This window comes from Pavona decussata, unplaced genomic scaffold (assembly GCF_977016875.1).
Source record: "Pavona decussata unplaced genomic scaffold, jaPavDecu1.1 SCAFFOLD_130, whole genome shotgun sequence".
Classification (NCBI taxonomy): Eukaryota; Metazoa; Cnidaria; class Anthozoa; order Scleractinia; family Agariciidae; genus Pavona; species Pavona decussata.
This window is the reverse complement of record NW_028145544.1, coordinates 218,063-245,541: the sequence shown is the minus strand read 5'-3', so window position 1 is coordinate 245,541 and position 27,479 is coordinate 218,063. Positions and strand designations below refer to the sequence as shown.

Below are 27,479 nucleotides of genomic sequence, written 5' to 3'. Positions count from 1 at the left end.
AATGTAGTTAATACGGGGAGAAGAGAAAGGGGGGGGGAACTATTGTTTTATCTAAGAGAAGGGTACCATGTGGTACAGAGACACAATACTCTGGTCTTAGAAGGAAAGGTGACTGATAACACTTAAACAAAAAAAGAGGAAATAATATTAAAAAACCGCAATGGTCTCAGCAATCATTCTATCGCTGTGGCTACTTTAATTTGAACGAATTTTGAATCTCCTTCAGTACACACATACCCTTGCACGTAAAAGGTATTCAACAATAATCCGAAGTATTTACGCACTACAGATGTCATTTAATAGTAACTGCAGGTTTCTCATGCTCACAAAAAAAGCAAAGCAACATGCCGTACCTCTAAGGCCTTTATTCGATTCACCATAATAATGATGATGATGATGATAATGGCGATGATGATGATGATGATGATGATGATGATGATGATGATGATGATGATAATGATGATGATTATTTTAGGGCTTATTGAGGCATCTCTCGACCCCTTCCGACTAAACTAGACGTCTAAACTAGATATCTACGGTCTCAGTTCGTTGGCGGTAGCCTCCCACGCAGTCTTTTTGAGGGGACTCGGGGAGGAGGTAATACGAGTCCCCTAAAAACGACTGCGTGGTAGGCTACCGCCATCTCGACAGCGCGGGCAGGTGGTCAGATTGTTATTCGACTCATCCTTTCAGAATATCAAATTCCATCAATGTAAAGATCATCGTAGCTTGATCAGAAATATCACCGCTGTTTGTATTCCATCAATGTAAAGTCAGTAAACTTAAAGTCATATGTTCAATCAACAACATCAGATGATCGATAACTTTACTAACATGCGTGCGCGAGGATTAATTACATTTCACTGTCAGTTTTGTCGTCAGCAAACACCTTCCTTTGCGTTGGGACCTGGATGACTGGAGATATCTTTCTGGCATTCACCCAAAGAAACGCAGGTTGCTGTATTAGTACGAACTTTGACCGCATCCGGACTCGTCGTCTATCAAGGACGAAAATGGGCACTGAGCCATAAATGCAACCGAAAATATATAGATACTGCAAAATATGACATCGCGGAAGAAGAAATACATTTTCTAATATCGAGCAAACCACTCCAAGCCAAGAACGCACATTGCTATTTATAACCATTTTGCGTCATTGTTTATAAATAGCAAGTTTAAAATAGCTATGTACACAGTGATGGCCATAATATGCAAGCAACCTTGGTTATTTTCTGGTGCTCTTCTATCCGGATCGGACTGAGAAGGGTGGACTATTGCTTGCATTAATGGGGATGGTTCATTAAATGCCTATTTTGCAGGCATTGGAACGGTAAGTGCTCATTCAAATATATTATAGCCGTGTAGCTGTTGAAGATAAGGCCAGCCTTGCACTAAAGTGAAAGCATGATTTTCTCTACCGGCTCTGATATCTCAGTTCTGTTTATGATATATAGTCTAGGACCCGCAAATTGAAAACACAGATACCTTGTTCTTCAGCTTTTAGAATTCTCGTCTTCGCTTGTCCAGCTCAATCTAGTGCCTGTCACGACATTTTATTGACAGTGAGGATGGGATGCAACTTTGACAAACCTAGGATTTTTGAAAACTCGGACTGCAACTTTTGCGCAACTATACTGAACCAAAGGTGTCTTTCACGCAAGTTGATTAGTAATTTAATGAGACATTATCGTCTGTTGGGGGTTTCAGATACACTTTGATATGAAATATTTACTGATTTTGTTTCGTATCCTTCGCATTGATGACGCTGGCGTACCGAGGAAAGCGTGACATACCACCTGAACGTTTCATTTTTTCGTTTGCGATAATAGGAATGAAATTAATTTTTATACGGATAAACCCATCAACAGATGAGATTTTGTTTCCGAATAACAACTTAGTTTTATTCCACCAGAAATGAAACATAAACAATAAATTCATTTTAAACTTATTAACTTGTTCTTGCGTGACCACTGCCATTTTTGAAAAAAAAAATTATTAAAATTCCCTATGTGTTTACTTCCGTCAACGCTTGGATTTTAAATTACCCAAGCTGGATTTTTTATATATTGCAGTACATGTATAGAGCTTTCCTAAAGTATAATACTTGCTACAAATTTCGATGTACCAGGACAAGATATTTGTCCGCAAAGTTTCCACATTTTTCAGTGTTAGCGAAAATACTGAAAATAGGAATCTTCGGACTTTGAAAACTGCATGTAAATAAGAATCCTCCAGCAATATTTTCATAAGACCGTATTTTTAGAAGGATGCCTAACTTAACTTCAAAAGATCGTTTTAATACGCTAAGCCGTCTTCCTTCCCGAGCGATTTAAAAATGCACCAAATCTCGCCAAAATTTAACGCCGGCTGCGACGTGATCACGGCATTTCACATTATGCCGGAATTCTCGAAAACGAAAAATCTTTGGAAAGTTTTATTGTTATTTTCGTAAATAGTTCTCTAAAGGGATTCTTCTGACAAAATATGAGGAAATCCGAAATTTCAGTTTTGACCGCGAGTTCTCGATATTCTCAGGCAGCCGCTCTTAAGTTCTTAGGTATTTATATTGATGAAGGTCTCACCTGGAAATCGCATATCAGTTATATTTGCAAGAAAATCTTTAAGTCCACTAAAAAATCTTTGTATTATACCTTAATTTATCCCTATTTAACTTATTGTACTACAGTTTGGTCTTCTACTTATGTAACAAACTTAAATCGCATTTTTCTTCTCCAAAAACGAGCTGTGCGAGCTATGACAAATTCTAATCACCTTGCACCTTCTGCACCTTTATTTGCACAATTGAATATCCTAGATATTTTTAAAGTGAATTCCCTTTATATTGCAAAATTTATGTTTTCCTATCACCAACGTTTTCTGCCTTCGCCCTTTTTAAATTTATTTCCGACTGGCGGTCAAATTCATAATTATGATACTAGAATTTCGACCTCACACCTGCCGAACTAATATCAAGTAATTTACTATAATCTATATAGGGCCAAAAATATGGAATGCTTTGCCATTATCAATTACGTCTTCCCCTAGTCTATCCACCTTCAAAAGAAAGCTTCTGGGTTTCCTCAGTTAATTGCATGAAACGTCCGACTCTGTTATGTCTTTATAGTCTTACCACCGTATGTTAAAAAATCTAAATACAATGTCTTTACTGGTCTTAAAGTCCTAACATATCTCCGAGTAGACCTCTCAGTATAAGCCCGGGCGTTTCTTGAGGTCTCCTCGCCACTTCTTACTTCTTCTTTTACTATTATTATTTACTCTAAACCAAGAGAGGATCCTCTCTTGCTCTAAACTTATGTACGATCCTAGTCTATTATTCATTGTAACTTTCTATGTTTGTATGTCGTGGTGAATAAATAAATAAAAAAATTAATTAATTCATAAAAGCGCTTTAAAATTAGCGAAGTGAGGTATTTTCAATAAAGTTATACATAAAAAAGTTTTCCACCAAAGGGAATGTCGTCAATCAACTGAAAATTCCTCCTCTAAGACCCCTCTCTCGTGCAACAAACATTCTAACAGTTATTAAAATTATCTTTTAATTATTAATGCATTCGACTAATAATTATCAATTCAATCAAAGCCGGTATAATTCCTTCTCAGTTTCATGTGAAGGTGACCTTGCACGAGGTTTAACCGATAAAAAGTCAATCGAATATCCTTGGACTGCATGCGGCCTATTGTCTTTAAAACTACGGCCATCATTTCACAACCATGAGTACCTCCAACTCGATGTTATGTTCAGATTTTGAAGATGATAAACGCAGCTACAGCATGAGGATTGATTACAGCGCAAAGGTAAACCTGAGATAATCCTCACAGTATTAGCTCGTGAAACATTGTGGCAGTATATCGTCTGTTAGGTGAATGGGGTTTTACAAATACTGACAGCATGCTTAAGCTTTGGTGATAACACAAAATACCGCCGTCACATGTTGGTAACAACTTATTTCGATATGCTGCAATGTTTTGAAGGATGTGCAAGTGCAGCCGTGAATTAGTGTAATTAACTTAACCGTGTTCACACCAGCAACATGATGACACAACGACATGATCAGGGATGTTATACGTTGCAGATTTGAACATGGCAAAATATGGATAAAAAAGGAGCATCATTATTCAGATATAATGACAAATTATAAATGATCAGAATGATGTACAAAGTGTTATTGTCCGGCTGCCGTGCCAATCCCTACCTGTTATGTAATGTTATAAATATTCGATTATTATTATTATTATGTCCTACCAAACGGACGACAAACAAGACAGTACCAACGAATACAAAACAATGAAACAAATGGAACTCTCTTCCTGCAGACATCATCGATCAAACTTCACTGCAGGCATTTAAATAGAATAGGCCCTAACACATCTCTTATTTTAATTTATTTTTTCTTATTTTCACTATTCACAGCACCCTCACATTTATAAATTATATTTTTACCTCCAGGCCCATGCCCTATGCAGATTAGATGTTTAGATTTGACGATGATAAGAGGAAAAATTGATCTTTTCCTTTTTGTCGCAATTGTGCGGTAAGACAGCTCAAAGGAGCTGTGTTAATTATTGATAAAGGAGAAAAAAATTATTTTGTTACGCTCGACCAAATTAGAAAAATGAACAGGGGAATTAGAAGTATCTAACGGAGATAAACTTAAGTATTTAAATAATTGTTCCTGAAAAGCCCCATTGGGGAGGTAACAATAAAGTATGTATGTATGTATGTATAAAAAGTGGCTAGCACCTAACACGCTCCAAATTTTTATTTTATTTTGAACCCTGAAGAACAGAAGTAAAGTGGATCAAACGCTACCAGTCACGGACATGACCTTTTGAACTTACAGTAAAAATAAATAATAAATGAACCTGTCGCGAACATGGGACAGCCAAGGCTTTTATAATTTTATTTTTTACACAGTCTCACATTCTTCTCTCTTCAAGGACAATAGAGACTGGCACAAATTACGAGTCTGTGTAAAAGCTGCGAGTAACAAGTGCTTTGAACTTGTAGCTTCACTTCGGGGGAGGGGGGGGGGGGTAGATGGCTTGCAGTCCCCGTTTTCTGTTAGGATTGGAGCGTGATCACATGCTAGAGGTTTGAATGAGAAGGGATTCCTGTTATTATTTTCAACAGCACAACAGAAAATGTAAGAGAGAAACGGACTGCAAACAGTCTAGGGTGTGGGTACTCCATTCATTGACGGCCTAAACGGGATTCTTTTCCACCCTTCTACTATGCGAAAGGTTAACGAAATAAAAATTAAAATGTCTTTGAACGTAAAGGGCAGCAATTGAATCCAAAAATAAGAAAGAGTAACAGAAAGTGAACGGAGTTAAACGCACAAATCTTAATCACAATATCGTTGTGGATGTTCGCCTACCTTTTGCCTAATCTTTGAGGTGTTAGAAAAGGACCTTTCCATAAAAGTTATTATTATATAGCTGAACTGGTCTGCGCTGAAACGTAGCATTCTGATTGGCTCCATGAGCGGTATAAACTTTCCCATACAGACCTGTAAGATCAACCGGTTTCGAGACAACGCACGTTTGAAAGGAGCAAAAAGTTTCAATTTTAGCAAGAAAACAAAGCAAAAATGTAAGAAGTAGGAACTGTTCAAAACGTCATGTTGAAGTTTTTCTTCTTGCACTACTGACGATCCGCCTGTGTTGCTGATAACCCTCCCTCGTTACTCGCGCGCGGCCCGCCCATCTCTCATCCCCTGCCTCAATTTGTTTGTGTGTTTGTAACTAACATTTCACACAAAGTGTGTTTCTCTTTTTCAGTGCAGGATGGGCAGTTACTGTGGCCTGAGCAGAAAAAAGTTAGCATTAGCTGTGGTACGTTTTTAAACCCTTGCTGTTTTTCTGAAGTATATGTTTGGTGTTCTTGAGTAACGCGTTCAAAAATATGTCACCTCTTTTACAATTCTTTGGCATCCTGGAAAAAGATAATAGCATTGATTCTTTTACCGTAGTTAAAGGGCTTCTACCTTGTAAATTAAAAATTGCCGTAATTGTGAGTGCTTGGAAAGATATTTCTAAAAGATTTATGAAGTGCAGTGGACAGTTTAGCCTGGTTTTCTGAAGCGACGCATGCGTAAACGACTAGAAGTGCCAACAAAAGAGTTTATGTGAACACTGAGTAAGCGTCAAGGTAAATCACTCTTATCTCGGTCTTTGTAACCTACGCTACTCATTAGCTATTTTGCTAAAAGGTTCGAAGTCTTCTTCTTCTTGTTATTATTATTTTATATATTTACTGACTGTTTAAATGTCATTGCAGGCCGCAGTTCTTGTTATTTTGTTGGTCATTATATTGTTGGTTGTGTTTTTGGTTAAAACGCATTCAAAAAAATCCAAAGGTGAGCCTAACTTTCGCCATTTGTAACTCAATCAGCATCAGGTTCTAAGCATCATCCAAAATATTCCAAGCATTTTTAAACTTGGTGGAAGGATGTCAGGCGATCTTTCAGCTGAAGAAGATTAAGAAATATTAACTGAAATGTTCTGATTATAACCCCGCTGTTTGTGTGCACAGATCCTGATACACTTTGCAATATTGCGCGCGACCGATAAGAAACATAGCAGTGCTTTTTTTCACCTTATAGGGAGCTTTAACAACGACGACGGCGACGGCAGCGAAAACGTCACTATTAAAATGAATTCACGGTTTTTTCAAACCTCGTAGCGATTATTCCAACTCGTTTTAACTGTCAAATTTAGGTGCAATTTCCTGGAGTTGAATTCTCGAAGACCGCGCCCAAGTTTAGAAAGAAAAAGAAAAATTCCTCGTTGTGTGTTCACGTGTTCCATAAAACGTGCCATCAGGAAATGTCACGCCCTAGTCGTGCAGTGACGGCAAAGAAATGTACCAAAAAGTGTAATGCACGAGCAGAGTTGTTGTTTTGGTTATTAAGCCTGTTGGGCTTTATGACGTTCTCGGTGCCGTCCCGTGGCGTTGCTAAAGCTCTCCATCGCTTGATGTTGCGCGCAACAGTTTTAGTGGCTCAGTACAAGGAATAGTTCGCAGTTACGTGTAATTTAGTTTTTCCCTTCTGAGCCTAAACTTTGTTTACCTTATTTTAGCTGCGGCATCTACTGGCGCCTCACAATGCAATGGAGGAAGGTAAACCTTTTTATTGTAAGCGTTCCTTCGTTGCACGTTGAGTAAGTCCAAAGAAAAACCTTATTCAAATTATCTGATCAGCGATCAACTCACCTTGTGGTGACGTGATTCAAATGCAGTACACACCGAAGGCGTGTGCTTGTTTTAATCTCTCTCAATATAAAAAAAACATGGGTTTAAAGGTCAGCCCAACAAAATCTTTCTTTCCCCTTTAGTCCGCGTTTTATGCCTTGATGCTACACATACCACATTAATTTTACCCTCGGTGTTGAGCATCTTACCATCTTCCTTTTGTTTAGTTAACATGGAGTGTAAAAGTGCTTACAAGGTTTTGTAGCCAGTCGCGTTACCATCTTTGTCGAAAAGGTGAAAGCCTGTGTTTGCTCCAACGAAACTGAGTCACCAAATCTTACGCTAATTTTTGACTGTTGAATAAGTCATAGAGCAGAGTGTTCTTTCGTAACTTGACTATCCCACATAGCTGCATGGTGAAAGTATTCAAGAGAAAGTTACTTTTTAGGGCTTACAAAGGCAAAGTTAGTTGGGCACTCTGGAAAGGGGGTCAATTCGGGTAAAATATACATCTCAGCCCTATTTACACTTGACCCAGAATACCCGGAGCTCCATTACAGGCCCATTGTTTTATTGCTTGTTTTTTTTTTTTTTTATCGTCTCGACTGTTCATGTGAGGCGTTGCAAACGGTTCAGGTCGCTCTCTTTTTCTAACTAATAAGTTGCGACTGGATTCAAGTTAGGAGTCAGATTTGTTGTTTTAGAACTCTGAAATTTGTTTAATTAAACATTGAGTCATTTTCTTTTTGTTATTGCTTATAAACAGGTCATCGAAATATCCACTAATAATTATTTCCATGGATGGATTTAGAGCTGATTATCTTGACAGAAAGATAACTCCTAACATAAATTATCTAGGTAAGAATTTCCCTTTGATTTGTATAAATAATTTCATTTTAAATATTCCTCTGGATCTGTACTCGTTGGTGACACAACCGCAGCAAATCTTTCTGTGTGTGTGTGCTCTGGGAGGGATACTCGTAATGAGATCTTCTGTAACGGACTCCTCAATAGAATGTCTGGTTGCTGTGGCCTGTTTTAAAACCAGTTTGTGAGCAGGCCGCAAAGAACGACCGCAGTTGCACTTTTCTGAGTAAAACCAACTCTCTAAGAAGCCACCTTAATTAAATCCTGCTGAAATCAGTTCGTGGTCAAACACCATTTAGTGCCTGCGATAACCTATTGTACCCATAAGGACGGTGCCTCTTAATAACGAGGGTTTTTTGCACAGGCTCTTGAAATCTAAACAGGAAATTGGGGGCAGCAGCTTATTTCTAGAGAAAATTAAGCAACAACACAACTTTAGAACTGTCTATGGCCATTTTTTTTTCCAAATTGCACCTTAATTATCTCTGAAAAATACATGATCATCCCAATTTTAGAAATCAATAACCCTTGGTAAGGTCTGCGTTCCCGCACAATTATAAGCCACGCAAAAATATCCATTTATAAGTAGGCGTCGCCGGTAGGAAACCCGAGTTTCTCGGGCTCCCGATATGCACAGAACATGTGCTCGGTAACAAAAGGAGATGCAGCCTTAAGGGAGGCTGTGTATACCATTAATATTCCAGGCAACGACATGAATTACAAGTGTTGCTCAAAAAATATGTGCTGCCTATAGGTAGGTCTTGGTCACTCCCCTTGGAGCATATTTCCACGCGGTAATGTTCAGGTTCGTCGCGTGGCTACTTATGCAAGTTACAATGCACCATTTTCAAAATATCACTAGAGGCACAGTGACGAACGGAACTTTGGTGAAGACACGACTTCAGGCTAACGCTCTGCGTAGAGGACTGATTAGGTTACTGAAACCGAAACAGTCGGAACATTACATTAACAGTCTTTCTTTCCTAACAGCCAACAATGGAGTAAGAGCAAAGTTTCTTCTGCCTCAATTTCCAACCAAGACTTTTCCAAACCATTATTCCATGGTAACGGTAGGTATCTGAGATGTTAAATTTTATCCGTTGAAATAAATTACTAAATATAACTGTTACAGTCGAACCAGGTCAAGCGTACCCCCCTAGACTCTATTAATGGCTCGATTATTTGAAAATTGAACCGATTAGTCGTTTCAAAGAATGCATTCATTTATTCATTGTTAGCGCGGATCGATGTTCAAATTAAAATTCGTATAACATAGATCCGCGCTAACAGTAAAAGGAATAGCCTGTAAAATTCAAACTACAGTACATAATTGAAACAGCTCGTTCGTTAAAACTGTTCCTGCGTGTTGTTGACACATTCATATAATTCGTTATGCAAATTTGGTCATGGCAAGAGCACAAAGTCAAGCGCTGGCAAATGAGTCGGGTTGAAAAATTCCAATTTATCTTTCATGTATAGCTAGCATTACCCACCTTGTAGCATGAAAAAGTTTGGTATGTATTATTATTTCACCAGACTGTCCATTATACCGCGACGAATAGCGCAACGCATGTGCTGCCATTGTCGAAGGTCAACTGAAATGAACATCTTTCACTGTGAGTTCGCATACTTTTCGCCAAATTAATTTGCATATACCTCAAAAAGAGAACCGTTTATTATGATAAAACGCCTCCAGTCCTTTTTCATTTTTGTTTTTGAATAACTAACGGAAAAAAACGCAAGTGTACAAACGTAAAATATCCATTTAGTGATCATTAGTGAGTTTAAACTTACGCGACAGGACCACCGTGCCCGGTTTAAAATGGCGATTTTTTTTTCTGACAGTACGCGTTGACTGCTGTAAATCAAGAAAAATCTGCTTTTTGGAAAATCCATTGTTATATAAGTCAAGAAATTGCCGCTCTGAATATATTAAGAGGGGTTTTTCCCGCGGGCTTTCTGGTTTTCTGGTTTCATGTATTGTTCGTATAATCCAATCAGAAATCTAATTTTGATTTGAATACTTGAAACGACTAACGGGTTCAATTTTCAAATAATAGATTCATTAATAGAATCTAGGGGGGTACGCTTGACCTGGTTCGACTGTAATAATATTGTTAAAACTGCGTAACGTCTTGTTCAGGTGATACAAAAGGTTTGGGTATTCTTGAACGCTATTAAGTTCGGTTTATGTGCATAACTACCGAGGGGGGCGGGTGTGGGAAGGCGGCGGGCCTGCCCCCCCCCCCCCCCCGCTTCGGTAGTTTAGGCACTCTCCCCAGGTGGTGCTCGCCTTTACAAACCAAGATGGCGGGAGTTCGATCAAAGGAGTCCCGAAAATCCCACGGAGAAATAGGGGACTTTGCACAGTCTACGAAACAGAGGGACTACCCTTTCTTGGTAATAATGATGTACAAACTATTGTCATTGTTGTTTATCCATAGGGTCTGTTTCCCTCTCATAGCGGGATTGTGGCCAACCGATTTACAGACAGTTCTTTAAACGACAGTTTTAAAATCGGTGGAGCTACTTCTCTTGATCCGAAATGGTGGAGTGGCGAACCGGTGAGTACTGGGCTAGGAAAAACAGGAAAAGAAAATTGAAAGATAGTATTATACAAAGACCGAACCGAACCGAAGTGTTTGAAGATAAACTTCGTTTGAAAATTTTGAAACTTGGAATTATGGGCGGGTCTCTGTAAAACGCAGACCGGATGGCGGCGGATGGCGGATGGCGGATGGCGGATGATAAAATGCGGATGACAAAATGCGGATAATAAAATGCGGATGGAAAAATGCGGATGACAAAAAAAATTAAAATAATAAATAAATAAATAAATAAATAAACAATTTCTTACGCCAAATTTCTTTCAGAAAATTATGTAAAAATTACGTGAAAATTAAGTACTGATTCATGCCGAAAGACTTACGCTATGGCTTGACCGTTTGTTATATGTTATGAAGTTGCACTAGGAAATAGCCGGAACAAATTTTTCTAACCGCTTTGCTTGACTTGAGGCGAGGGTACATCTGAAAGCTGTTTTTACGCCGCTTAAAATCGATTTAACGGAAATATCTCGCTCGCGTTTCAAGCAATACAAGAACCTTTAGCTCATAACACAAATCAATGTTTGATTAGTTAAGATTTGATGTAGTTTTAAAATGAACTAACCGGCAAATCAAGTAAGTTATTTTGCTTACGATATACTGTCTACGTGCGGGTCTAGGGGTAAGCTAAGCCTTCAGTGGCCGTGTAAAACAATGATGATAAGATTTACCTCGACAGAAGCCGGAAGACATTGGTCAAAGCTACAACTAAAATGCTACTATCGCAATTTTGTAACATGCATTACAGTCAACCCAGGTCACGCGTGAAAAGTATTTCCAAGAATGAAATGAACATTCGAATTTCTCTTTGTAATGTCCGACGTGTGAATGGAATGTTGGACATTTCTCTGGAAATCGTTCCGAAAAAGACGCATTAACTGAAAAAAAGATTCAAAATACTTGGGAAACAATTGTTATTCTTGAAATATTCAATTAAAATGACATGTAAATTTCAAAACTCCGTTCAAATTTCAAAAATATGGTTCACGCGTGACCTGGGTTGACTGTAAAACCCAAAAGCTATAAATAATCCCTACCATCGTGGACTGGACCAGCATTTTCACCATACATGTACAGTGAACACAAAAAAGGTTAACAAAAATTGCCTGACTTTAAAAAAAGGTTGAAGATCGATTGAGTTTAATCAATTCATTAACTTAACTCACCTCTTCCAAACAAAAGTTGGCTGGCCCAAATCCGCATCGCCTTCCGGCAACTTAGACATCGGTTAACCCAGGTGCGCGGTTCATTCACTCGAGCTATTACTTACGCTATTAAACAAGCCTTTCTACGTACAGGTGCCGTGCACGTACAAACGCTTGATGCAAAATTGACAACTATTTAGGGTAGGGTGGTGTGTCGATCAAGTACTGTAGTGGTAGTAGTGTAGTTTTCTTTGTTAAATGTTAGTTACTAATAAAGATGGGGGAAAAAAGAACTGTAGTGGTGATGTTAAGTTGAAAAGTATGGATCCCGATCAAAAAGTACTTCTTCTTCGATGAAAGTGCTTTCTCTTTTTCGGATCCGACGATACATAAAGAAAAAATGTGGGAAATTTGTGATTAATTAATTAATCAATCAATGTATTTATTATTTTAATTTTTTTGTCATCTGCATTTTATTATCCGCATTTTTCCATCCGCATTTTACTATCCGCATTTTATCATCCGCCATCCGCCATCCGCCATCCGCCATCCGCCACCATCCGGTCTGCGTTTTACAGAGACCCATTATGGGCCTTTCTTCTTCACATTTTTTTCACTAATACATAACAACAACAACAATGGCAATTAATTAATTGGGTATTTAGTTAGTTAGTTAGTTAGTTAGTTAACTAATTAATTAATTAATTAATTAATTAATTTCTCACCCTAAGGGGTTTCTCAGGGATAATGAACCAAAGAACGATATTACATGCTAGAAAATGTTTTTCTTGCAGTGTTGACATGCCGTTTAACGTAATAGTGCTAATTGCAGAGCAGTCTTTGAGCTCGGTTTTTCGGTTCATGTTCTTTATTTCCCTTGGAGTTTTATTTTCTTATCTCGTCCCATTCTGCCTCATTTAAGAAGTCTCGCAATACTGTAAAAAAATAAACATGTAATTCACTGGCCAAGGTCGGTGAATAACACATATTTGTGCTAAGGATTTTTAAAGCGTGTATTGATATGATTTTCCCAAATCATACTGCATTTACACAGTTGTGGGTGACGGCTATTAAACAAGGTCTGGTGTCAGCCTCCTACTTTTGGGTCGGTTCTGAGGTGCCTATTGAAGGTACGTATGTATGTTGCATGGAATACCAGATCTTAAATTGTGAAATACCTGAGATATGTTTTAAGGCCCATAAAAGATCACACAAAAAATTTGCAAAAGATGTCCACAGGAACTTCTCATTCACACTAAAATGAAACGCTGGAGTTTTTCTTGTTCTCTGAAGTAACGCTTGTGTACGTTACGCTGGTGAACGTGTGAGTAAACTCGAAATAGCTAGGGGACCGTGGCCTCCTTTATTTCCCAAACTTTTGTCATCTGTATTCCATTGCATCTTTGGAGGCTTCGGGTTTCTTCTTCTTAGAAAAATTGTTGCGCGACTAATTACTAAACATTACAACCGACACTCTCTTTCAGGAATCTTGCCAAATATCAGTTACAAGTACAATCAGTAAGTAGCACAATCATAAATGCAAGAATCCTAAATGCAAGAAACAGTGATAAACCAGGCTATCTTAGCCTAGGCCAAGGTTTGTCTCATTGGCAAGCTTGTCGAAAAAGCGAGTGAAAAGCGAGAAGTATTTGAAGAAATAGAACGAAGTTTGAGTGGGTTTGGAACGAAGTAGAAACTATTGACGGGGTGGTATAATAATAATAATAATAATAATAATAATAATAATGATAATGATAATAATGATTATGATGATGATGATGATGATGATGATGATGATGATGATGATGATGATGATGATGATGATAAAATTAATCCAACGCTTAATCAAACGTATCGAACAGCAGATGGTAAAGAAGCGAGTGGGAGACGGATAGGCGTGTGGGCGAAAAGGGCGCAACCACAACAACTCAGGCACGAAATTGCAAATGAGAAATGGCAGGGTAAGCTGTTTAAGAGCAGATGGGAAGATGACCAATTAAGCAGAAATTGCTTCGATTGGTTGAAGGAGGGGAAAACCGAGCCCTCAAACACCATAGCAGCAGTGAGAGAACTGTACCCGAAACTCCTGCCGACCAAGCTCTATCATCATAAGAGGACGGGGATTAACACCAGTCCGGATGTGTTGTTCCTGTCAGGCTGCAGTACTTTAGCACAAACAAAGTACCTAAAGAGACACAACGCAGCTCTGAAGATTCTGTTGGTGTCCAAGGTACCACCATGGCACTCTCCGGTCCAACCTAAGCCCCTATACAAGAATGAAAAAGCTAAAGCGTTCTGGGATTTACCGGTCTATGCAGAGAATGCGGAGGTGAGAACAAACAGAATTGATGCGAGAGTAGTAGACAAAAAGAGAAATCGTGTCGCGATGATTGAGATGAGCTGCCCGTGGATGGATAACAGATCAACTAAAAAAGCAGAGAAGACAACCAAGTACGGTCGTCTACGATGGCAGCTTAAACAGCAATATCCCGGGTAAAATGTGAAGCAGTTCAACATAGTTTTTGATGTGCTTGGAGAGTGGTCGGTGGATCTTGAAGAGACAATGAAAGAGCTTGTCGGGCAGCGATCCAGATCCAGCTGAGGCGGATGCAGAGAGTGCTTCTGCCCGTACTTTTAAAATACTGATGTGATTTTTATAAGGACTTTTATGAGGACTTGTAAAATGATAATCGTTGCAGCACTGGTTTTAGCAGTTAGTCGTTTTTTAGGGAAATTTGACTTAGAAGCACTTTTCACTTTTCGTTTTTGCTACATTGATGAATTTTTAATTAGTGGTATACCAAGTTGCATCGTTTTAGACTGGCATCATAGGCTACGTTCGCACCCTATCTACGTTTTTTTTAGGGACAAAGCATCCAAACGTTTTATGATACTGCTCTAATGACAATAATAATAATAATAATAATAATAATAATAATAATAATAATAATAATAATAATAATAATAATAATAATAATAATAATAATAGAAGGGAGATGTAGAAACAGGGAAGAGAGCAGAGAGGTACGTAGGAGGGAGGGATGGGGATAGAGCACTTAAGAGGGAGGGAAGAGACTCGACAAGAAAGCAGAGAGTGAGTAGTAAAGATATGTTATGACGGAGTGGCAGTAGATGGGAGGGGAAGGAGAGGTATGGAATGAAAAAGACAGTAGTAGGGAAAGCAAGGAAGAGTAGTTACAATTGACTGCGGGGGAAGGGAGGGAGGTGCTAAGGAATAGGGGAGAGATAGAGTAGTAAGCGGGATGTGATATTGGTATGAAATAGAAGACAAGTGCACGAGAATGTCTAAACCATACTTTTCCCACCTGACCCTTTAACCTTTTATGTAACAAAATCAGATTTCTTTAGGAGTTTTGCTCATTAGTATCACTCAAATTAGTGCCCTTTTATCAGATGAAGATGTCATGTATCCCCTGACTTGTTAGGTCGCATCCGTTTGAAGCTCGAGTGGATAAAGTCTTGAGCTGGTTGGATCTTCCTCCTCAAGGAACTCAAGTGGATCCTGAAAAAGATGACGGTAGACGGTAAGAAGTATTTCACAACTGACAAATATTTTTTACTAAGCATTCTTTGTTCATTCTTCTCTCCTCGCTGAATATGAGCTGATGGGCTTTTATTAGTTGAACCTTGCTTCCAGGATCCTCTCTCTTCCTCGCTCGGAGGAAAAAGGACCGACGGAACGACGTTGTTACGGGTTAGAAAAGCGAATAAGAGCAGTTGCTTGCTACATATATCCATTGATTGGCTGCATGTCTTTGACCCCTTTACATCTTTACAATGGTCAGACTAAGAGTCTAATTCTAACCATCTTCCTAAGGAAAAGAAAAAGTTGCTCATCAAACGGTCTTTATTAGAAGAAATTTTATTTTGAAATTCGAAGTCGCGAAAATTTTCTTGTAACAAGCAGCGTCACGAACTCGTGGTAACAAGATTATCGTGTTTTAAAAAGCTGATACCAACACATCCAATCGATATAGATAGGTCGATATGGAAAGATAGGTCGTTAATTAACTACTATAGGTGAAGTAGTACCGTTTATGTGGCGATCCTGTTCTTGCCGTAAACGTTTAGACATTTTGTTCTTCCACAGGCAACCCAACTTCATTACCTTGTATTTTCATGAACCGGACTACACTGCCCACAGATATGGTCCGGACGCAAGTGAGGTAAAACAGAAATAATAATAAAAAAAAATAGTTGCTGGGAATTTGCTACAAGCACACCGTTCTCTGAAACCCAGAGGCAGGAAATAGGGTGAACGGAAAGTTAAGCCAATTTTTGGGTGTCTGTACACTAATATTCCGTGGATTTCGAGCCTCGTTTTCTCACGAAATAGGTCAAACATTGAACCATTTCATTCTGTGATTTTGTTTGGTTTTTTAAGAGTTAACAACATACGACTGTAATATCGCTCTGAAAATTTCCGTATTTGTGTTGGACTGCAAACGGGTTTGTTTGAGCCCTGAGTTTACGTCTTACCCAAAATTCCTGGAGGTATTCCCTTAGTTCCGAGGATGGGTGGAGGGGGGGGGGGGGGGGAATGCAATCCAGCAATCCAGTGCTGACGTTCTTTTTATTTCTCTTGGTGTTTCAGACGAATGAACAAATCAAGATCGTGGATAACATGATTGGCAGATTGTGGAAAGGTTTAAAAGATCGATCTTTGGATGATAAGATAAACATTATCTTAGTTGGCGATCACGGTACAGTTTGCAGTTTACTATTTAAATGGCTTATGCTTATTTCTTGATTTTTTGCAATGCCATAATTGTATCAGTTTTTGTAAACATTGCACTGCACGTTTCCGTTGCGGATGAGATCTGTTTGTACCGGGCTGAATTTCATCTAACACCTAACCACTGTGCAACCTAGTTCAAACTTTTGCGATTGTAGATAAAATCATTCAAATGAAAGCTACTGTGCATACAGTACCTTTCCTGTAGTGCTACTTGTTATGTTGCGCAAGGTGGTTCTAACTTTTGAGTCTGTGGATGAAATCTCAAAGTGTCGCCATTCAAATAAAACCATTGAACAGTGCTTTCAAGCGGTACCGTTTGCTTTTCAATTTTTATTAAGGTGAGATTTGGGATATTTGAATGTTGTGTTTTTAAACCTAGGTGTTTCTGTGACTGAATGAGTTAATAATTGCATTATTTTCTGTGTGTTTAGGTATGGCTCCGACCCATTGTAACCGAGTAGTTTACACGGACAAGGTAGGTAGTATAATAGAGACTTCCGCCCTACATCGAAGTTGGGACTATAGCGTAAAATGTACTGCGCCACTTTGGTGGTTAAATACGCTTGAGACGCTTAGCCAATATTTTTCACATTCACTATTATCTACGCCGCACGCACATCATCTCCGTGGACGCTAAAGTGTTTCAAAAGTCTTGGTTTTCATTTCGCTGAAAACGCAGCGAGATATGTTTTCGCAGATAAGCGTTTTCGTATCGTTGTCGCTTGACTACTCTGCTGTGTTTTCGTGTAAAAACATACGCCAGGAAAGGCTATTCCAAAGCAACAGAACTACTCTCATCCTGGGGCTAGATTCACGAAGTCTTCCAAAGTAAAGATATATCCAAAGTAATATTTCTGAACTATAGTCTGTTGTTATTTCAATAATGGGTTTTGATAAGAAACAATGCTTAGGATACATCTTAACTTGGGAGGGGGGGGGGGAGGGGGGGGGGGGCTTTGTCAAGCTAGGAAGAGGACAAAGTAAGGCCTGTACTTCTGAGAAAGCTCTTAATTCTTGCATGAGGACCACACAGCTAACTGTCTACTTACTCATCTCCTAAATCCACGGAGAGTCTTTGCTTTCATTTACTTTTTCGATATTTTAAGTGTGGATGACAAGGAGAAACATATCAAAAGCAAACGCTGTTTTGTTTTAGGGCTGCGCGTTTGTGTTTACGAGTTTTCACTCTTTTGTTTTACTCTTGTTGTTTAAGTACAATGTAACCCTGAATGACATACAGTCTTCTCAGCGGTACGGAGGGAGTTTTATGTCAATCGACCCAAAGCCTGGCAGTAAGTAACAATATTCCACTTGTGTCAAAATAACCTACCCTCTATGCACTTCTTTCTAGCGATATACCATGAAAATGTCCCTCGAGTGACTTGCTTTTTCTCTGTACGCGTACAAATTATTCAGTTAATTTATTATACCCAGCCGGGATAACTTCAGTTATTATAACACGCTCGTTCCTGTAAAAACTGTACAGCCCATTCAACCAGTGAGGCACTTATTCATAGTTTCGGCTTCTGTCAGGGTCTCACCATATGACCAAGCTGCATATTTATCTTCTTCTCTTTATCTCTAAGTGTAAGGTTACTGTGATAGGTCCAAGCTTCCCAGAAGTAATTTTCGGGCCCGTTACCTCAATCTTCTTCGGTTTAAAAATCGAACCGTAAATCAGCCTGACAGGGTTGATGTACGATGCTCCAAGCCTTACTATTCTCATTTTGTTGCTTGACTTTTGATGTTACTTTTGCTTATTCACTTCCACAGTTTCTGCTAAAGACATTGTGAATCGTCTGCAAGTAAGTATAGTCTACACACATGCCATATGTTTGTATAAAATGAACCAGGACACAACCTTAAAGCTTTCGGAACACTGAACATAGCATAGCTAGAATGCAATCAGATTTCTTTGTTTGTTCACCCACGATTCTTCTTTATCCTACATCTGCAACATTGTGCGCGATAATGCGAGGAACATTTTCGCTGCTGGACACAAGGTGAAAGGAAAAAATCACGTGCGATTTGGCGCGCAATGTTCGATAAGGTTCTCAGGCCTTTTTGTGGTTTCATATCTTGGTTTTTTCGCTTTACCTACAAAGACACCAAATATTTTTAGATCGGCAAACTTTTGAATCAACTGGTGTTTTAAATCAATTGCCTATATTTCATTTCAGTGTAAAAATCCTCACTTGCGTGTGTTTTTAAAGGAGAACTTGCCAAAGCGTCTTCACTACTCAAACAACAGGTAATTCATCTTAACATTTTTCATCAAATGGTTGCTGGATATAATAGGGACCTTAAGCAGCGACAACGGCGACGTCAACGAGAACGTCAGAAAACAACAGTTTTAATTAGCAAAACACTGGTTCTGCACGTGCGTTATACACTTTGGTACATTTCTTTGTCGTCCTCTGCAAAACAACAACGTGAAATGACCAAATTTAAGGTTTTATGGAGAACGTGAACGCATGATGATTAACTTTCCTTTCTCTTTCTGAACTTTAAAGACGCCCCTACGACGTTAGCTCCTCGATAGTTCGCCTACATTGCACAAACTGAGAGAGTATAAATCATCGCGAATTTATTCAGAAGACGCGAAGGTAATTTTTTAAGTTTCGTCTTCGTCGTCGTCGTCGTCGTCTCTGCTTAAGGTCCCTAATCTTAAAAGAAGTACTCGTGCCGGCCATGACTAGTCAAATGGAGTGAGTTAGTAACGCGCGCCCGCGATCCCGCTCGTGTTTTATCTCTTGTTTATTACACACGGCCTTCCTCACGTGTTTGAGTGGAAAAATATCTGAGAAAAGGAAACGGTGAAATTGCTACTGATGATCACTTGGAAATCTTAAGGATCATTCGAAACCGAACGCGTTTGGATTATTCTTACCATTTTTACAAGATTCCCTTTTTCTTCTGCTTTTTTTTTTAATACAAGACACACAGTTTTGGGTACCAGAGGAACAATAAAATTGGTGACAGTGAAAACAAAGAAGAAGCAGAAAAAAACAGTTTGTCAATTTTGTGTGACAAGACAAAAGAACGTGGAGAGAGCGCCTAAGAAAGGGGCAAGAAAATGGAGTAGATGGTACAAGCATAACCCCACCCCACCCCCACCCTCCGGTCCCGCTTACCAACCGTTTCGTTTGGCAGAACCTGTAGCTTTTTAAATTCGTCAAGGAAACTGGTACTATATCGTGACGCGGGGGTGATAATTGAAAGGGTAAGTATTATTTCAGGAAAGATACTTTACGTGCTCAGCTAACCAAAGCTTTTCTTTCACAGGAGAATCGGACAAATCATCGCAATTGCCGAAGATACCTGGCAGATAGGAACGAAGTAAGTCAACCTTCGTGAAATGTATCCTAAACAAACTTTGATTTCCAGCCTGTATTGGGGAAAGGCATTCGTTCCCAACAAGACATATATGCCTATTTTAATTGTCAGTAAACTGTTTATATCTTTTTTCTATTTTATGTAGACGCAATGTCTCTGACAATGCAGAGTTGATACCATTTTTGTATCTGTCGGGTCCATTTATATACCTGTGTGTTAACTTGAATTTTTTCCTTTCTTTCTTTAAGTTCAACCTCTGGACTGAGGTACTGCAATGGAGGAACACATGGCTATGACAACTTGGCTGTCAGCATGCGAGTAAGAAACTAACAAAAATGTCTCTGTTTTTTAATTTAGTTGGGTGGAAGAGGGAGCCTTTTTTTAGCAAACCCGTGAAAAATGGTGCGGGTGCCGTGTGTGAAAGAGTCGTGAACAGAGATTGAGCGGCATTTATGACATAACGGAAATCGGAAAAAATAGGACAAAATTGGCAATGTTGTGTAATATGTTCTCATAGGGGAAGGAGGCTAAACTGCTATACTCGAACAGGACCCACCAAACCAAAAAATAGATGGTGGTCTCTGTCTGCATCCCCCTTCCTCTGTCTCAAAAAATGGTGTCTTCATTGCATGGCCACTCCTCTATTCAGCAGATTCAAACCTTACTTTTCTTGGTTTTCTACCGATGCTGACGCTTGCTAGCTGAGCATTTCTGTGTCAACTCAAATTTTAAAGCTAATAATTTTTGGTCGCTAATGTTCATGAGATAAGTGGTGTCTTCGATAACCCCCCCCCCCCCTACCCCAGACCCGTTGGGTTTTGTTATGACCAGTTCCCTAAACATAAATTCAAAGTGGTCGGAAACACCATATGTGAAGAAAGAACTTTAGATCCCCTGTCTCTCCTCTCTTCCCCTCCTTTCTGCTTGTGTTATCATGTTCAGTCGTTCTGTCTTTTTTTTTTTTTTTTGCAGACCCTTTTTGTCGCCCAAGGTCCTTCTTTCAAGAAGGGAGAAATAGTGGAGCATTTTCAGAATACTGAGCTATATGACATGATGGCAGGTAAGCTTATTCAACTTTGTGTAAAGTCTCTTCCTCAAATGTTATCGACTGGCCTCGGAGGAGATTCCGAGTAGTCGTTATTTTTATTCATTAAGAGTGTGGTGCACAGTGTGCAAATTGGGCGGTCCCCGTGAGGTGCGCTATTGTCGGTTCTGTTTTTTTTTTTTTTTTTTTTTTTGTCCTTGCATCTCCGTTCCCTCTATCTTTAAAGAAAAATAGCGACTTCTGCGACTTCTGCGACTTCTTATAACATAATATTGTTGGGCTTCAAATCCTCTGTGGGATGGACTTGCTTTCCTATCCCCACCCCACCCCACCCCAGACGTAAAGGATCCAAAACTGTAAAGAAAAAACGTTTGTTTAAAAACAAACAACAACAGCAAAACTGTTTACTGATTTTAAAGTGTCCTTCTCGTTGTTCCAGGTCTCCTCGGACTCAAACCAGCTCCAAACGATGGAACGCCTGGTAGTTTAACTCACCTTCTGGACCCCTGTGAGGGCACTATTGTACCTAAATCAGAGGGTGATGGGAAATTAATGAGAAATGATACATGTCGCTATCCCAAGGAGCCGAGGGAATGTAGTGGATGTGTATGTCCTTACTGTAAGGTAAGGAAAAACTCTCTTTACAACTGAATAGATGCTTTGCTATTTCATTTGGTAATTTTTGTGTGGTTTTCAGACTCTTCTATATTAAACAGAGTTGTTTCTACTCTTGTTGTCTTGAACGAGGTTTCGTTTTGGAACTAATTGCAGTTGATCATAAACGACTGTCTTGCCATTGACTTTCCAAAATAATGTGTCAACATCGGTCATACGCTTTAGGCCTTCCAGTGAAAGTGGGGCTTGTTGGGAAGGCAAAGGTTCTAAAGAAGAGGCCACCTCGTGTAAAATAACAAACAAAACCACAAAAAAATGGTGTATGGTAACATTCACTTGAACGGTCACAGTGATTTATTAACGTAGTAAAAACTTAGAACCACTTTGTAAAACTTAAACAATGCCACGAAAGGTCGCGCTGAACATATTTAATGTAAATATTATCACATTTGGGTTTTATCCAAGACCAACGAATTATTCACCATAGTAAATAGAACTAAGAGAAGCATTGTGCATTGGCTTCTTTTGAATGGCGCGTTAGCACTTGGTCGATTCTGATGGTGTGTTGCTTTTGATTTTTGGTTATCAGGTCAATGAATCTGACGTCGCCCGCTATGACAAGATGCTTAATATGACAGATGATCAAAGTAAGAGCTTATTTCATTTCTATTTTTCTTCGATTAAAATTTTAAAGATGGAATTTAATGGGTTTTATCTTTTACCGTAGTATCCCAACTGATAGAGACCCATCTCCCTTGGGGGGTACCCCAAGGGGGAGCAGGGGATGGAGGCTGCATACTCACACAACAGGATTTCGTGACGGGTTATAGCACCTCTCTTCATTTGCCACTATGGGTGGCTTACAAGCTGGAGGGAGAGGTTAGTTACCATAAGAGACTAAAGGGGGATGTACTGTACTCGGTAGTATGTGAGTTTCGTACCATGCTCTCCTCCCTTTCGCTCCGCTCTAGCTCAGTAAAACAAAGATAGTATCATTCATGTTTTGTCTTTTGACATCTACTAAGTCTTATGTGGAAAAAAGGGAATGCAAATTAGTGTTAGAGTTTATACGGCGCTTCAGATTTACTGCACCAATTTACTACGCGAACAGAAAGCAATGTAAATGTCAGCAAGCGGACCTCTGAACCTCGGTTCTGAACTCGTGGTAAAGTGTTAAATTTGTATCATTTTAACCGTTCATAGACACATAGTAACTGGGATTTTAGCAAATACTGGAAACAGAAAAATAGGCATCATTGTCACTTGAGAACAAAGGAAGACATTTAAGCAGTAAGGTTTAAGAATGGGTTGAAAATGGCGTACTTCGATTTAAACAGGATCGGAATTTCAGTACTGTGTGGTATGACATCCCTCTCCCTCTACTCGCCCCCCCCCCCCCCTACCTCCCCCTAATTGTAGCTAGCGGCCAGCTGAAACAGGTCTTCTACGATCTTGGGACATTTTGCCGCGAATTACTAATATTACAAGTAGGCTGATTTTTCGAACGCAATTTCCGATATGCTAGTTACGAGCAGTTCCTTTGCTTAGACTGAGATGGTAATGACTTTCAGTCTCAATCTTCCTTTTTGTCAGAAATCATCTCAGTCAGCCCCAAGGCGAACCTGTTTTCGTCGAGACATCCGACTAACTGATGCCCAGGCCTCTCACTGCAGTGATTACGTCCGGTCTGGTTTTGACCGCGGTCACATGGGACCCAAGGCAGACTTTGACAGTTATGACGTCAATGACGAGACAGTGATGAACTCATATTTATTATCAAACATTGCGCCTCAATATCGTGGATTTAATGGAGGTAAAAGCGAGCAAACAGTTATCCTAAAATTGTATAATAAGCAAACAGCACCAAAAAGTGATCATTGTATAGCGCATTTTCAATGTGCATTTATAAAAATGGGATTTACAGCTCGAGAGCAAAATTGGACGTCAGTATATACATGTACATATCCACTTAAGATTTCACCTCACTCACCCGGCCAATGAATAATTACGATCAAGTTAAACTACAACACCACGAGGGCTTTGCCTCCACTTTGTTTAATATTTAACAAATCGATGATAATTTTCGATGGCGTATACTCTTATACACCACAAATTGATGTCATAGAATGTTCAAAACTCAAGTGGAACCACGAGCCGCAGTTTTACTGCCAAGTTTTGAACATTTTATGGCGTCATTTCATGGTCTATAATAGTATAGACCATAGAAAAGTGCCGTGGATTTGATTTTTAAAATAATACGGAAAAAGTTCGAGTGGAATTGGCTTTATTTTCTGTCGAGAAAGCGCGCGCGTTACATCCGACTTCATTTTTATTGTCTACTCATATAGACAATAGCTACGAGCCAATCAGCGCGCGGGAATTTTGACAGTTATTGTAAAAAGTGACGTTGCCTACTTATTACATATCACGAGACAAGCGTAAGGCACATAACTTGCCGCTCATTGTTCGGATCCAAGCTGATCAGTCCGACAAAAACTGGGGAACTTCACTTAGGCTTGAATTGCGATCTAACCCTTATATCGCTCAGGAAAATAGTCGTAAATGACAATCAATCATCGCCTCTTGTTTTTCATCCTAGGTATTTGGAGTTACGCAGAGAAAATAGTACGAGATCTTTCCGTTTCCTATTCGCATGTTTACGTCATATCCGGTTCCATATTTGACGAGAATGCAGATGGACTCCGAGATAAGGACGCTCAAATTACAAGGTTAGTATTGAGACTTTTTTCTTTGAAGCTAAAGCAACATTAAGTAAACAGGATTTGGGTTAATAATAATATTTAAACAGGAAAGCTCTCTCACCCGTGGGTGATCTACAGAGAGGTCCTGATCCAAAATGACATTAAAGTATTAAAGGTCAGTACACAAATGACAAATATTAAAAAATACAAAAGTAAACTATACATTAAAAGATTTAATTTTTTTTCTAAACTGATATATGGTGTCAGAGTTTTTCAAGCCACTGTCCAAGGCATTCCAGTCTTTAAAGGCATGGTAACAGGTTCTTTGTTTGCCCCAGTTCCGTTTTACTGATGAAAGTCTAAGATGATCTTTGCAACGTGTGCTATATCTATGTACATCGCTGTTTCTTGATAATTCCAATTTATGAGATGTTATTCCATTCACACATTTATCAACATACAAGCAGCGATGGAAGTGCCTGCGTTGTTTTAGATTTAACCAGCGAAGCTGATTAAGAGCATCGGTTGCGGAAGAATACAATGGCTCATCTAGAACAAGTTTTGCCGCCTTGTTTTGCAACACCTGCAGGTTGTTCATTAAGACAGCGTTATCCTTACCACCCCATACCATATCAGCATAGTCAAGGATGGGAGGGACAAGGCTTTTGTGATAATGAAGGCGGGCGTGCATTATACGGCAACAAATGTTTGATCCTTGAGGATTGGCAGCAAGGCTAATTTTGTCTTCGAAGAGTCTGGAACAAAAGCTTTGAATTCTTATGAATTTTTGCAACTCTAATGTCCTGTTGACAACGTCTCGTTCATATTTCTTATTACAGCTGGCTTAAAAACGACACGAGTTCCGTAGCAATTCCGACTCATTATTACAAAATCATCGTGCGATGTGATAGCAGCAAGAAACCGTATCACAAAGTTCCCGGATGTGAGGGACGACTTGACGTCATTTCCTTCATACTGCCCCACTTGGCCAAGCGACCGTGCTCCAAGGTGAGTCTGGGACACAAATTAGAAATGTTGATTCAGTGGTTTTATAAGAAAAGCTATCAGCAGCGGGCTAGCTTAGGTGCAGTCTGCCATGTTTGGTGAGGGGTAATGACACTGTCCACGGCAAGAAGGAAATTTTGTGTTTTTTATTCCCATATTTTCCCCATGTTTTAATTAAAATTACATTAAAAATTAAGGCCTTTTTGCCGCGTAATTTTGAGTTTTCGAAGCCTATATTTTACCCTGAAATACTGTTCAGTCGATTGTAAAATTAAGAGGGCGCTCATATCTGCGAAAAGACTTCGAACTGCGGAAACTTCTCTAACATTTGTGACAAATGTACAGATACGATTCTTTTCAAGTTATTAGCTCGATGAAAATTACTGTCTAAATATAAAAAAAATCACACATCAGCAGTACAAACCGTTCAAGACACCCTTCTTTCCCCCCCCCCCCCCCCCGCCCCTCCCCCTTTCCTCGGCATAATTATAAGATGATATCTAAAATCACGAAAACCTGGAATGAGTTCTAAATTCATCCTAGTATCGCTCTTCTGTATCTTGGGTCTTATGCCTGCCTCCAGGCTAAATACTTTTCTATGTTTCCACATTTTGTATCACATTCAGGTTCAGTCCTCCTCGGATTATCTGTTGGAGAACACAGCCAGGGTTCGTGACATCGAACTTCTGACAGGAATCAATTTTTTCAGCGGACTTCCACCAGTCGAGCAGGCGCGACTTAAAACTATATCTCCTGTAAAACTGTGGGTGTGAATAGCTCACCGCAGTATGTGGCTTTTTGTTAACTGAAATTTGTTAAACTATAGTTAAGAGTTTCTATAGAATTATAGAAAGATATATGGATATATATTTTTTTGTGATAAGTCCTTAAAGCTCACATCTAAACAACGAGTTTTCTAAACCCAATTAGTGACAATCATCTAGTTTCTCCTTACAATATCACTAGTTGATCAATCATACAGGTCTATGACCTCCAAATGAAGAACAGAGGGGAGATTATGTCACAATGCCGTGTAGCACGGCAAGCTTTGTCGAGCCACACAGCAGAAGCACAGAAAGCTTTGTCGAGCTACACAGTAGTAGCACGACTTGGTTTCAAGCGGCGTGCTACTGCTGTGCCGATCTAAATTCATACTATGAAAACCATATAACTACGCTACAAAACTTGGTTTATTTGGCAATCTTGTCGTCCAACCACTTATCAGCTTATTATTTCCATGTAGATAACAGGGATGGAAACGAGTAGGGAGTAGAAACGAATCACGGTTTGGTTTTATTACCAGCCCGACGTATGAAGCGGGCTTCAGGGATGAAAGAGTTAAGTTTTACGTGAGAATAGTTTTTATCATTGAGCAAGTATACTAATGCACTATATTTTACCAGTTCACGAATTTTAAAGGGACGACATCTCGTGACAACAGCAAATTTTGGTGAATTTGAATAATACTATTGAAACATGTCTTTAAATGAGTGCCTTTCATCTTTCGCGGCATCAAGTTTTTATTTCGCTAAAAATCTAATAGGCAAAAATTTCCAAAAATGATATCTGTTTAGAACTTAGCAGTCATGTTTCAATCTGAATTACAAGATGTTTAGTCGGTTTATACGAAAGAGTGATTACAAGTTTTATTTGTCCTGGCCGTTGAAAAATGCATTCAACATTTACGCAAAGAACATCCTCCAGGTAAAAAAGAGAGACTCATTTACTCCTTAAATCAGGGAGCTTGGTTCGATTGTTGTTGTTGTTGTTGTTAAGTTAGTAGGGGATGAATTATTTTCGTATCTTTCTATGAGAATTTCCATTTTTCTTGGTTTTTTTTTTGTTTTTTTTTCCCTCAGAGTGAAATGATTAATATTCCTTCTAATAAAGCTTCAGGGTCCAATGGAATACCTAAAAACTAGCTTTTAAGCTAAGTGCATATCCACTTTAAATGAAGTCTATGTGTCTGTGTCTTTAAGCGTGAACTTTAACCGGTCTGGTTGTTTAAATACCATGTATAAATTATTCAAAGTTTTATTAACACAAATAAAATGGCGCTTGAATATATTTGTCGCTTATCCCTTAAGTGCTTTCTATTGCTGCGATGTCTAACTTTATACTTAGTTTTGGATTTACTATATGTCAAGTGATACAAAAAGCGATTTCCCAAACGTTGCGTGTAA

General features: G+C 39.1%; 1 protein-coding gene across 4 annotated transcripts; it reads left to right on the top strand.

Moving 5' to 3' along the window:
• The first annotated feature begins 1,251 nt into the window (after positions 1 to 1,251).
• LOC146468450 (uncharacterized) lies at positions 1,252 to 27,374 on the top strand. Of its 4 annotated transcripts, XM_085124242.1 has the most exons (27): positions 3,684 to 3,816; positions 4,960 to 5,199; positions 5,803 to 5,856; positions 6,302 to 6,380; positions 7,105 to 7,144; positions 7,983 to 8,074; positions 9,074 to 9,153; positions 10,528 to 10,647; positions 12,889 to 12,964; positions 13,319 to 13,352; positions 15,281 to 15,379; positions 15,946 to 16,021; positions 16,450 to 16,558; positions 17,025 to 17,068; positions 17,807 to 17,885; positions 18,367 to 18,398; positions 18,774 to 18,844; positions 19,879 to 19,932; positions 20,178 to 20,247; positions 20,902 to 20,989; positions 21,414 to 21,598; positions 22,179 to 22,236; positions 22,317 to 22,468; positions 23,183 to 23,402; positions 24,189 to 24,318; positions 25,131 to 25,299; positions 25,923 to 27,374. In XM_085124242.1, exons 3-27 carry the CDS (start codon positions 5,809 to 5,811, stop codon positions 26,067 to 26,069), a joined length of 2,352 nt encoding a protein of 783 aa, XP_084980368.1. In that variant the 5' UTR covers positions 3,684 to 3,816; positions 4,960 to 5,199; positions 5,803 to 5,808; the 3' UTR covers positions 26,070 to 27,374. The 4 variants fall into 4 exon arrangements, with proteins under 4 accessions (XP_084980369.1, XP_084980366.1, XP_084980368.1 ...); XM_085124243.1 differs by lacking the exons at positions 3,684 to 3,816; positions 4,960 to 5,199 and adding an exon at positions 1,252 to 1,330; XM_085124240.1 differs by lacking the exon at positions 4,960 to 5,199 and having other exon boundaries at positions 3,614 to 3,816.
• Positions 27,375 to 27,479: the final 105 nt, after the last annotated feature.

Excerpts from the sequence above, each read along its gene's own strand:
- LOC146468450 (XM_085124240.1), top strand. The coding sequence starts at position 3,733 with ATGAGTACCTCCAACTCGATGTTATGTTCAGATTTTGAAGATGATAAA. Across the intron at positions 20,248-20,901 it reads ACTTGGCTGTCAGCATGCGA|ACCCTTTTTGTCGCCCAAGG; the intron begins GTAAGAAACTAA and ends TTTTTTTTGCAG. Across the intron at positions 23,403-24,188 it reads ATATCGTGGATTTAATGGAG|GTATTTGGAGTTACGCAGAG; the intron begins GTAAAAGCGAGC and ends TTTTCATCCTAG.